This window comes from Hippoglossus hippoglossus, chromosome 14 (genome assembly GCF_009819705.1).
Source record: "Hippoglossus hippoglossus isolate fHipHip1 chromosome 14, fHipHip1.pri, whole genome shotgun sequence".
NCBI classification, from domain to species: domain Eukaryota; kingdom Metazoa; phylum Chordata; class Actinopteri; order Pleuronectiformes; family Pleuronectidae; genus Hippoglossus; species Hippoglossus hippoglossus.
The window spans coordinates 22,448,232-22,459,517 of record NC_047164.1 but is presented as its reverse complement, the minus strand read 5'-3'; the positions used below and the strand labels follow the sequence as shown (position 1 = coordinate 22,459,517).

The 11,286-nt window shown below is 42.3% G+C and overlaps 1 protein-coding gene across 3 annotated transcripts; it reads left to right on the top strand.

Annotated features, from left to right (window-relative positions):
• Window positions 1-371: 371 nt before the first annotated feature.
• On the top strand, window positions 372-7,891 carry LOC117774564 (myb/SANT-like DNA-binding domain-containing protein 2). Of its 3 annotated transcripts, none has more exons than XM_034607086.1 (4): window positions 372-1,231; window positions 3,983-4,274; window positions 4,369-4,432; window positions 5,090-7,891. In XM_034607086.1, the coding sequence occupies exons 1-4, from the start codon at window positions 803-805 to the stop codon at window positions 6,006-6,008; spliced, it is 1,704 nt and encodes a 567-aa protein (XP_034462977.1). In that variant the 5' UTR covers window positions 372-802; the 3' UTR covers window positions 6,009-7,891. The 3 variants fall into 3 exon arrangements, with proteins under 3 accessions (XP_034462977.1, XP_034462979.1, XP_034462980.1); XM_034607088.1 differs by having other exon boundaries at window positions 373-1,231; window positions 5,096-7,891; XM_034607089.1 differs by having other exon boundaries at window positions 374-1,231; window positions 4,019-4,274; window positions 5,090-7,890.
• The last annotated feature ends 3,395 nt before the right edge of the window (window positions 7,892-11,286 follow it).

The window sequence follows — 11,286 nt, the reverse complement described above, 5'->3', positions numbered from 1 at the left end:
GGTGGAAATAAGTACAGAGATATTAAAGGGATAGTTCACCCAAAAATAAAATGTTACTCATTATCTACTCACTACTAAGCCAATGGAGGGGTGGGTGAAGTGTTTCAGTGTGGTGTCATCCAGGTTTACGTGAACCCCGACATTTCAATTTGACTTGAAATGGCATCATACCATGTTTTGAGCCCACTGTTATCCACCATCATTTGAACGCTGTTATTTAGGCTAAAAAACGTTTTGGGTTGAAATTGAATGTCAGGGCTTACGGACACTTGGATGACACCACAGGAGCAGTATGGAGGCATTTTATGTTTTTTTTCTGTTCTTTTATTACGTGTGAAGAAGGACTCACAATTTACTTCAATTGTATTGGATTTCGCTGCAATGTTGTTTACCCCAGAAACTCCAAAAGTGTTTTGTGGCCTTAAACACTTCACCCACCCCTCCATCCGCACAGTGGTGAGTGGATAATGAGTGAATTATCATTTTTTGGTGAACTACCCCTTTAAATAGCCACCGTCCAGCCAAAACTGGCATGATGGCCACCCTGGCCCCCTCAGCAGTATCATAGGTTTTGGGGCAAAAGCAGTGAACTGTGCTGTGGGGAGGTGAATAACTCCCCTTCGCCCGTGTATCTGTCCACAGATGTTAGTTTGATAGTCTGGGTTTCCTTTATTTACCTGAAACCTTCCAGAATCCACCTCTCCACCACATCTCTCCCACACAGCCGGTGATCCACGCCGCATTTTTCTCCGCTCTTCCCCGCACGTCACATTCCCCCCCTCCCCTTAGCAACAGAGGCAACATGGCGGCGTCCAGTAACGCGGAGCATTCTCCAGAGATATCGACGCCGTTGAAGATTCCGAAAACCGAGGTGCCATCCCCCGAGTCGGAGGATTTGAGTGACAGCAATCAATACCACTCCAACCCCCCGACGCCGAACCGCTTCTCGCCTCTGAACGTGGGCTCGGGGGCCGCGGGCCGGACGGCGGCCTCATCCTCCAACAGCTTCACCGCTTGCCGCGGGATGTCGTGGACCCCGTCCGAGACGAACGCCCTCATCGCGGTGTGGGGCAACGAGCGGCTGACGGAGGCGCGGATGCAGCAGCTGGAGGTGGCGGGCACCGTGTTCTCCGGCAAGGCCCCCGGTCCTGCCATGTACGAGCGGGTGTCCAGAGCCCTGTCGGAGCTGGGGTACGAGAGGACCCCCTCCCAGTGCAGGGAGAGGATGAAGGTAAATGAGGTTATGAGGACACAACAATGGCTGGAGGGGCTGCGTGCTCCCCCTGCTTTCACCTGGACCTGTAGCGCTGTAGCTGCAGGGGCTAGCAGCTGCTGCCGTGCAGGTTGTAGACAAGGACTTGTTCACTTCCATACACCCACTCACATTTCCTCATCCCCAGCAGCTGACCAGACATCGGGCATACATGTGCAGCTTAGACACGCTGACAACCCACTATGCAAAACTCTAGCCTCCTAATAAGCTCCCACATTAAGGAAATTGTAAATTTGTTGGAACACCTCACTTTTCAACGCAGCAGGGATGCAGCATTCCCACTCAGATCATCTTCTGTATATACGTTTTCAGTTCCTATAGCACCAAACAGTGGCTCTATATTGTAATAAACGCATTGGATTGTATTTTATTCTTTATATAGCTGAGATGTTTCCATATGATGATCACTCAGTGGACATCAGCAGTTGGTTTATGAATTAAAAGGATGTAAAATGAGTCTTACTCAAATCACTTAACTCATTCACTCAGAAAGAGTTGGCAGTGTTGGTACGGAATCAAACCTTTGACTCTAAAGTGCTGATTGAATAATTCAGGCATTCATCTGCTCACACACCTTTCTGCATGTGACAAACAGATAAGTTATTAATCATAGTTTTAGCATTCATTGTCAGAAAGCTGTCAGACATGCACTGAACTCCGCAGAGCCTCCGGAGGTGTGAATGCAAATGTCAGAGTGAGACGCTCTGCAGTTTCTGCTGACTTTCTCTGCCATGGCCCCCAAGTATAAAGTCTGTAGAAATCCAGCAGGGGAAGCCCCAGCTAGATTCACTGCGAGTGAGGGGGGTTGAAGAAACTTAAAACCTGATGCAAAAATGAAAAAGACAAAAAGAAAACAAATATATCCCGGTGAAAAAGTGGTGTCATACACGTAGACGATGCCAACTAAGATGTCAAGAGAGTTTGTGGTGATAAGAGCTGACACTGAATTTATCTAAAGAAAATCACATGATCTCCGCAGCGGAGTTAATGCGTCACTTCCTGCGTCTGTCTGCTGCACCCGGCCGCTCCACCTCTCACCTGAATATCGTGGAGGATTTGATGCTGTTGTGAACGTGTCTGTGCAGAGAACCTCCCGTTCTTGCTGTGCATGTGTGAAAGACAAACTTGGGTAAACTTTGTAGCCAACTATCCTGATTTTACCCGCAGGTCATGTCTGAAAACGGCTTAACTGTCAGTGCTCTATATTCATATGACATTTCCATGAATTTGACACCATTGCATTGGATTCCAATATCCATCCATACATACATGCAGCCTGAGCCAATCCCAGTTTACATTGGGGTAGAGGTAGGGCTCACCTTGGCAGGTTGTTTCGCATCAGTCTATACAAACCTGAAATTATGTTCTTCAAAATTTTAATTCCACCTCAGGGTATGAAAGAATTTAAATATTAAATAATAAGTATGTACTGCAGATCTGATTGTATGATCAAATTACACATATAGACATTTAGGAATGCAACATTCAGACGTAGCATCTCAAAAGTGTGTTTGCCTCCTGTTCTTACACCTGAATGTTTGAGCCTCACTGTGCATCGTGATGTTTAGTATGTGCAGTGAGACACTAAGGAGGCTGTTTTCACATTTACCTCCTCATTGGTTCTGGATTGTTCAATGATGGACAGGAGACAGAGTTGCTAACTAATTATTTAACTTGTCAAATATATACCAGATAGATATAAAAAAAAAACTAGAGAGATGATTATAGACTTCAAGGAAAGGTGAACATGTGAGCCTTAAACAGGAAGAAGTGGAAATAATCTTTTGTTTTATACTCTCTCTATCACTGACCACTATAGAAACAAATATATCAGACAAAGTAGTTGAAAGTTCTCGGCGGCTCCTTCCCCTCGCTCTCCTGAATTAGTGGTAAGGGCTGAATCTCACCCAGCTGCTCCTCTCTTTGAAGAAGTGTCCTTTGGGAGACGGTTCAGAAATCTCCCTTTCATATCTGAGCTCTTTAAACTACATTCTCTGAGGCTATTTACTTTTGAAGTTGCAATTTAAGGTACTTTCTTTTAGTTCATCATTTACTTTGTGATTATTTCTGCTGTACTGTTTAATATGTTTTGGTTATTTGAACTCTGAATTGTAAGCCTCGGGCACAGTTATATTGTTTAGTGCTTTTTTCCCCTTTATTTTGTGGCACCTTGGGTATTTAAATATGTTCTCATCAGTCTGATTATTTTATTTTTAGCATGTGTTGAATGAGCTCATCAAGTCATTCCTACTAATGATTATTGAAATAGCAATAAACATAATTATTGTTATTATTACAAGCAGAGTATTTAAGCGTAACTGTTGATGTGTTTTCATTGAGCCTTTTCACACGTGATAAAATGTTGTCGCAGTGTTTCAGACTTCTCAACAAAAACTGCAGAAAATATAAAACTGCTGAGTCAACCTTTTCTAATTGAAGCTAATCACAAACAGCACTGTCAGCGTTTTCAGATTAAAAGTATTTCTCAGCACATGCAGGACATTTTCCGATTTGTTGATCCCAACTCAAAACGTATTGTAGCCTGCGGCCAGAGAATCAATTGCTATTAAACCTGAGAAACTCGTTCGACTTGGCTATAAAAGTTTACAGCGATATATCTCGTCTTTGTGCCTCTGAGTCACCACAGTGTAGAGCCATCCAAATGAAACAGCCGACTAATAATTGTTTGTTTACACTCCTTATGAGCAGCCTGAAGTCACTGACTTATCCTCCCATCGCAAACAGACACTCCGCCGCTGCTACAGCCGTGTGAAGGAGCATGGCATCGGTAAAAGGAAGAGCAGCTACACTATTGAGCAGCTGGAGAAAGTGTTTGGTCAGGGAGGCTGGGACTCCCAGAGCTGTGCTCCGGTGCTGATCAACAGCAGCGGCCTCTATCAGGAGATGGAGTCTGATGGCAGCACCCTGGAAGACTTCTCCCAGGAGGACTGGTGCAACCAGGTGCTGGACTCGGCTTTCCAGGAGGGAGACATGGAGACTGGTGAGTGTGTCCTCGAGCAGCGGTCAGATAGCTGTTAGCGACTCAAGGATGGTGCATTTAAGCTAAGATTTGTACTTGTTTTGTTCCCCTTCAGACGAAATCCAGGTGCCTAAAAACAGAGCTCTGCAGATTCAAGCAGAGCTGTCAGAGCAAACCCAGTAAGTCACCGAGAACAAAGGCTGACTTCACTGTGCTTCTGTAAACTGAGCATGTTTGATAAAAAAAGCTTGTGTGTTGTAAGTTCACTTCACCTCCTCATACACATTACACTGTACCGTGGAGCTAGTTTGACATTTCTCTGAAAGGGGTCACTTTGATAGAGATGAACCGATCAGGGCAAGATAAACATGGCCTTAGCCTGTAAATATACAGTGTAAAAGTACAGTAACAAAAATTAGGTTAGCCCTAAAATTTCTGTTTTATGATTCTCAAATGTGTGTGCACTTCTGTCTGCCACACTGTCTTTTCTTGATACTTCCACTTGGAGTCGCCAAAGCCTGAGAATTCAAGTCAGGGTTTAAAGGAATCTCCATTACTCTAGTGTTTGTTCTCTTGTTTAAATTTATAATTTAGCTCCTATATACTGTACCTATATATTCAAAATAAGAAATGATCATATACAGAGTATTTGATATTATTTTTACATTAGTTATCATCTGTATAGATGTTGGTGCGTAAATATTTATTAAAGCTGCTGTTTATGTAAAACAGAGTTCTTACCATCAGTAGCTTTCCAATCCAGGCTAGTGTGTCTGCTACTTGTACGACACTTTCTTACATGAAAATAATTATTACTTCATTTTGGTTCTCTGCAGAAAAAGGGGCATGATGCAGACTGTGATGCGTATCCTTGAGTCAGTGGAGCTGAAATGGGAGCACTTCCAAACGTGGACTGAGTTCTCACGGCTGCACCTCTCCAACAAACTGGCCATCTTTGGCGTGGGCTACAACACGCGCTGGCGTGAGGACGTGCGCTATCACTATGCTGAAATCAGCTCGCAAGTGCCACTGGGCAAGAGGCTTCGCGAATACTTCAACCCAGAAAAGCCTGAGGGCCGTATCATCATGACCAAAGTTCAAAAGATGAACTGGAAGAATGTCTACTATAAGTTTCTGGACATCACCATCAGCGAGGCACGCTGCCTGGAGCTGCACATGGAGGTGGACTGGATCCCTGTGTCCCAGTCCAGGGCAGCAGGCGGCAGCAAATGCACATGGCACTACCTCCTTCCTGGGGACATCCCTAAGGCATACGGACTCTACGCTATCGGCTATGTGGCAGTGTCTTCCTCCAGTGACACCGGTCTGACCTCTCCCCAGGGTGACAGCGAAGACCACAGCTTACCTCAGTGCGAATCAGAAAACTGGGCTCCGAGTCAGGCTGATGGAGAAGGAGCAGGGCAGGGTGACAGGACTGGGGCTAAAGTCACTTACTGCTACTTGGGCATAGCTGAGGACAGGACCATACAGCAGTGTCTCTTCCAGCACTTTCAGGGTTCTGCCAAACACCACGTCCACGGGGAACCCTCTGCCATGACGCATTTCCTGCAGGAGAACTGCCGCGGCGGTGTCACAAGTTGGGATGCGGGAGGCAATGACTTGTCGCAGCGTTTTTCTATTTACATAAAGTTCATTGAGGTGGAGCTGGACTTCCTCTCAGCAGGGTCCCTGGTGGAGTGCCTCGAAACCGCTGTGGGTTATCCCTTGAAATACAACAACAGAGAATCATCATAACTACACACCACTACGGTGTTTATGACTTGTACTCACTGAAGATTTATTTAACAAGTATTACAGCCAGCGAGGCAACATGAAAGGTGACCAACTCTGTTACACAGCATGGATGTGTGCAGGATTCTGGCATATTTTTTGCAGTTTCTTTTGAGCTGACTTTTCTTTCTTTCTTATTAATTCTAAAAAGAATGACAGTGCACAATATGTCAGATATATTGTGTAGAAACACGGGAATAGTAGGTTAACTATTGAAGTATGTACTTATTATTTTTCTGCTAATGTGCACTACAAATGTTTTTGCTGCTTGTTGAGTGTCAATAAACATTGCTTCATCAGGGAGCGGGGGGGTTGGCAAGGTGACTATTGCAGTATGCATCTGTCTACCTCAGTAGGATGTAGCAAACGAGGCAGCGAGGGGACCATAGCGTGGATTTATTCTTCAACTGCCTTTACTTTGACTGTTGAAATCTGGACCTGAATTCACAAAGCATCTAAGAAAAATGGTTTATTTACGTCTTATGTTATTTTTTGCAAGTGTAACTGGGCTGCAGCTAGAAGATGCTTCTATGCAAATTAGGGACAAAGGGTAACAAATTTGTATTGGCCAGTGTAAATATGTTTATCCAGCAGTGTGAACATCAGACGCACTCTGCAGCATCATGCTTTTCACTCTGTTTCAGCTCAGCACATGGAACAACACATGTCACTTTAGTCTCAACTTGCTATGTCCGAATCCAAATGGAAAATGACCGCCAGTGTCAGCTACTGTAAAAAAAGATGAGATTTAAATCACAGCGTCTTAACCACTTCCTGCTGTTTTGAATGTCAGCTGGCCTCATTGGCTCCCTGCACTTCATTTAATCCTGTTTCCTGCCGTCAACCAGATGTTAAAAAAAAGTCACGGCAGAATGACCACATTTAAGCTGTCTTGGTTCTTTTTATGTGTCTTACTAACCCTGTTGCATGATCTTCCAATGATCTAATGCACATTCAAATACTTGAATATGTTTGTAGTTTTCAGAGTTTTGCTCCAGCACAAGCAAAGTCTGTTGTACACATTCACTTTGCTTAAGATGATCAAATACTGCCTGAGCAGAAAGGACATCATTAATTGCTTCTTCTGCTAAAGATAGCTAATAACACACTGGATCGTAAATACACCATTAGACAATATGTATTGGGAGCCAGTACTCTGGAGCATCTCTAGCTGCACTCATGGATTTGTGTGTCAGTACAAAGCTGTGTTAACAAGTTACCAGCTCCTCTCAGATGCTGGTGTTTCAAATGCACCATTCTTACAGAAAATACAGAATGTGCAGGTGTTTTGTGATAATCTGCTCGTGTGCAGGTGTAAATCAAGCCTATGACTTCAGGTCAGGTTCAGACTATAAGCTGCAGAGGTTAACTCACATTTAACCAATAATCATACTGAGTTCTTTATGAACATGATTCCAGAGATTATGTGCAATGTGCCAGGAAAGACTGGAGAAAAATCAAACGATGGAGAAGTCCACGATGAATCGATGTATATAAAATCTACCTTATATATCTAAAATATATATTTAAGATTATCAATGTTCTTGAGCATTCCGGCTTTTGCAAACTTGCAGTGTTCATTTGTTTGGGTATACAGCATATTAAGATGAATATAATATTTTCTAATTTATTGGTTGACACAATGTCTTGTATGTGATTGTTTTGAAGTCACCGTCTTGTATGTTTACATGTTTAAAAAACAATAAATGGGGCACTCACTGACATTTGCCACACAGTGGAAATTAGGTTGTGTATAGTTGTTTTTACTTCTGCGGAACATTGGAGTAATACTGTATCCCACTGTTTTATGGCTCATGTGCCTGTAGATTATCAGAAATAGTTCTGAATCTTATGTGTCCTCAATAATCGATCAATCTTTCAATCAAATTTTATATGTATAGCCAAACAATTTGTCTCATAGGGCTTAGCATCGTCCTCTGTCCTTAACGCTCAACAAGAGTAAAGAAAAACTACCAAAGAAAACCTTAATAACGGGGGGGGGGGGACAGAAACCCCAGAGAGAGCCACATGGGAGGGATCCCTCTCCCAGGACGGACAGAAGTGCAATAGATGTTGCAGATGACAATGTAGTTTAACACATTAACCAAGATGGCTGAGTGTGGATTGATTTAGATGTAGAGGATGTCATCCACCCAGGTGGCCAGGAGGTGGCCATAGACAGCCACTGTGGAAAATCCCTATGTGCAGTTAACTGTTGACTGTAACTTGCTGTCACAGAGAAATAAAATCTGTACCCAAAAGCGATATGAAAGACATGAACATACGATAAAAGATGACAACAAATCGCTTGAAGGGGTCAACTGACACTGTGCATGTGTGTGATGGACACGATGCCACTGACCTTTTGGAAATGACCCCTTAGAGCTGGAACAGATATTAAATACTTCTTCACTGACCTTCCCAAAAGTCTTTAACTTAATAAAATATCTGACATTATTACAAGCAAATAGAATCAGCTATTTTTAGAGTGAACAGTTTACACAAGGTGACACTACAACAAACGTATTTTGTTCTGCTCTTTGTTAGTTAATAATTAATGTTACATTTTTTTCATTCACTGTTCTATTTACATTGTAGGTGCAAAATGAGTCAGTGAAGTACATTACATTCACATAGTGTGAATCAATATTTCATTGTGCTCTGCTCTTGTATATTTGATATTTGCGTTGTGCTGTGTAATAGGCTTTTCATTCATGCTGTACAACATGCATGAAACAACAGGATTTATTTTTCAAAGATACATTTTATTTATTTAGTAAAACCGAAAATGTTCTTTATCATTTATTTTTTGTTGCAGTGTGGAGGTGAGTCCTTTAAAAATGAATCACTTCACCGTCACAAGCTGTGAACATATTCTACTATAAATCCTGATTTGATTTGTCCTTTGCCCTGCACCTTCTCTCTCTCTCTCTCTCTCTCTCTCTCTCTCTCTCTCTCTCTCTCTCTCTCTGTGTGTGTGTGTGTGTGTGTGTGTGTGTGTGTGTGTGTGTGTGTGTGTGTGTGTGTGTGTGGACATGATGTAAAGACACACAGAGGACAGGTCTTTGATCAGTAAGCAGGTGCCCTGACTTTATACCACATCTACAGTATTTAGGGCAGTGATGACAAGTGCTATAAGCCAATGAGACTATTATATAGGTTTGTGTAGATTTCACTCTGCAGTGTATTGTCTGAGATAATCTGATCACGGTTACATTTACATGCAGTGTACTTAAGACCTTGGTAACATGAATGTAGTCTGTGGTATTTTTCCTCAGTGACTTTCATAATAATAACTTTTGGAAATAATCCATCAAACAAGCTCCAAACATGTATAGTAATGTGTTGACTGCACTCGTCCCCTTTGTAAATATGAACTATTTATGACACATGGGCTCATAATGAATCTTCACGCTCACAATGTGCCATATTTGCGTATGTGGAAATATTTGTGTACACAGTTATAGTAGATCTTCTGTATTATATGGGCAGCTGTGGCTCAGGGGTGAGAGTGGTCGTTCTCTAACCAGAAGTCGGCGGTTCGATCCAGTCTTCCCCATGCCGAAGTGTCCTCTGGCAAGAAACCAAACCCCAAATTGCCTTCTTATAGAGAAAAGTGCTGCACATAGATGCATATGAATGGGTGTGAATGGGTGAATGTAAAAACTGTACTGTAAAGCACTTCAAGACTAGAAAATTACATTTCGACCATTTATATCCGGGCATACAGCTGGTATCATATTACATCTGGAGTAATGTGCTGGTATTTGTATTATATATGAAGCAGTCAATCATTTATTACATTATAACCACATGTGGATGTTACACGTTTTTGTGTGTTGCACTTTATTGCATTTATTTCGTTTTTCAAATCTATTTTATTTACCCTCTCACGAATGGAAACAGTTATTATAATGATTTTCTTTATTTTCTTTAGTAGAAATGTTATTTCAGATTTGATGGGTGGGGGTATTGGAGGCATGGGTTTGATCAGCAGAGGCATTTATGTGAAAGAGGGGAATACACATATGTCATGTATATTATGTTTCATTTGAGAAAAAAGAAATTGTCACACACACAAAAAAGAAAAATGATTTGATAAATTGCGTGATGCAAGAAATATGTTTGTCCTCCAGGAGTCAGATGTGCTCACCATTTGAAGAGATGTCATTTGGTTGCTTTGGATTAGAGTCCAGTATTAGCCTCCATGCCCTGCTCACATTCATGTTTGCAGCAATAATAAAAACAGCCCTTTTTTGACAGCTCTTCTCGTCTGAATTCTGGAGACTTCAGCTGGGGGCCGAGATGAAATTTACAACAACACAACAAAATCTCATCCCCAGGGGGATCGGACCCTGCTTCTTTGGATTTAATCAGAGGAATAACCCCTGTTCACCTCTCATAATTGAGCAGTCCTCCTGCATTAGCCTCACCGTTGTTGCTGAGGCAACGGGGCAACCTTAGAAAAATGAAATAAAGGGGTCTGGCCACCTCGGAGAGCACAGGTCACTCCATATTTTTACATCAGAGGGTGAGCTCACCTTGGGAATTCACGTCAAGCTGAGTCCAGTCTGTTCCAATGCTTTCAGACCCACACCTTGTCACACATGATGGAACAGGAGCTGCAGATTTGCAGGGGGAGAGTGGGGAAAAGGATGGAGCTTTGAAAATGGGCTGATCGTTGGAAAAAAGCTCGAGCCATGGGGTATTTGAAATGGGCAAGTTGCACACGAGTACGTCTGGCTGGTCGCATCGGGGCATTAATGAGACTTGTCAGCTTGAAGACTCGAGGAACTGATTTTATAATGAATTCTTTCTCTCTTTTTTTGTGGCGATATTTTGGAGAAAAATGAAGATTGGTTGAGACATTCACTCATCCACATTTTGCACTGATACTATGTTATATTTATGATTTTGTTATATAAATTAAATTTAAACCTTTAAGTATTTTTTTTACAAGGTGATGGGATTTGTCTGTAGAATCTACCTCTCGACACGTGTTTGGGTTTTTTGTTGTGTGTGAAAAAATTCAATTCAGTTTTATTTGTATAGCGCCAAATCACAACAAACATTATCCCATAATACATAGTATGGTCAAGACCTTACAAGATTATAGAGAAACCCAACAGTTCCCACAACAAGGAAACCCTTTGGTGACTGTGGATAGAATAAAAACTTTGAATGGCAGAAACAATCTCAATGTGGGCGGCCATCTGCCTCGACCGGGTGAGTGGGGAGAAAT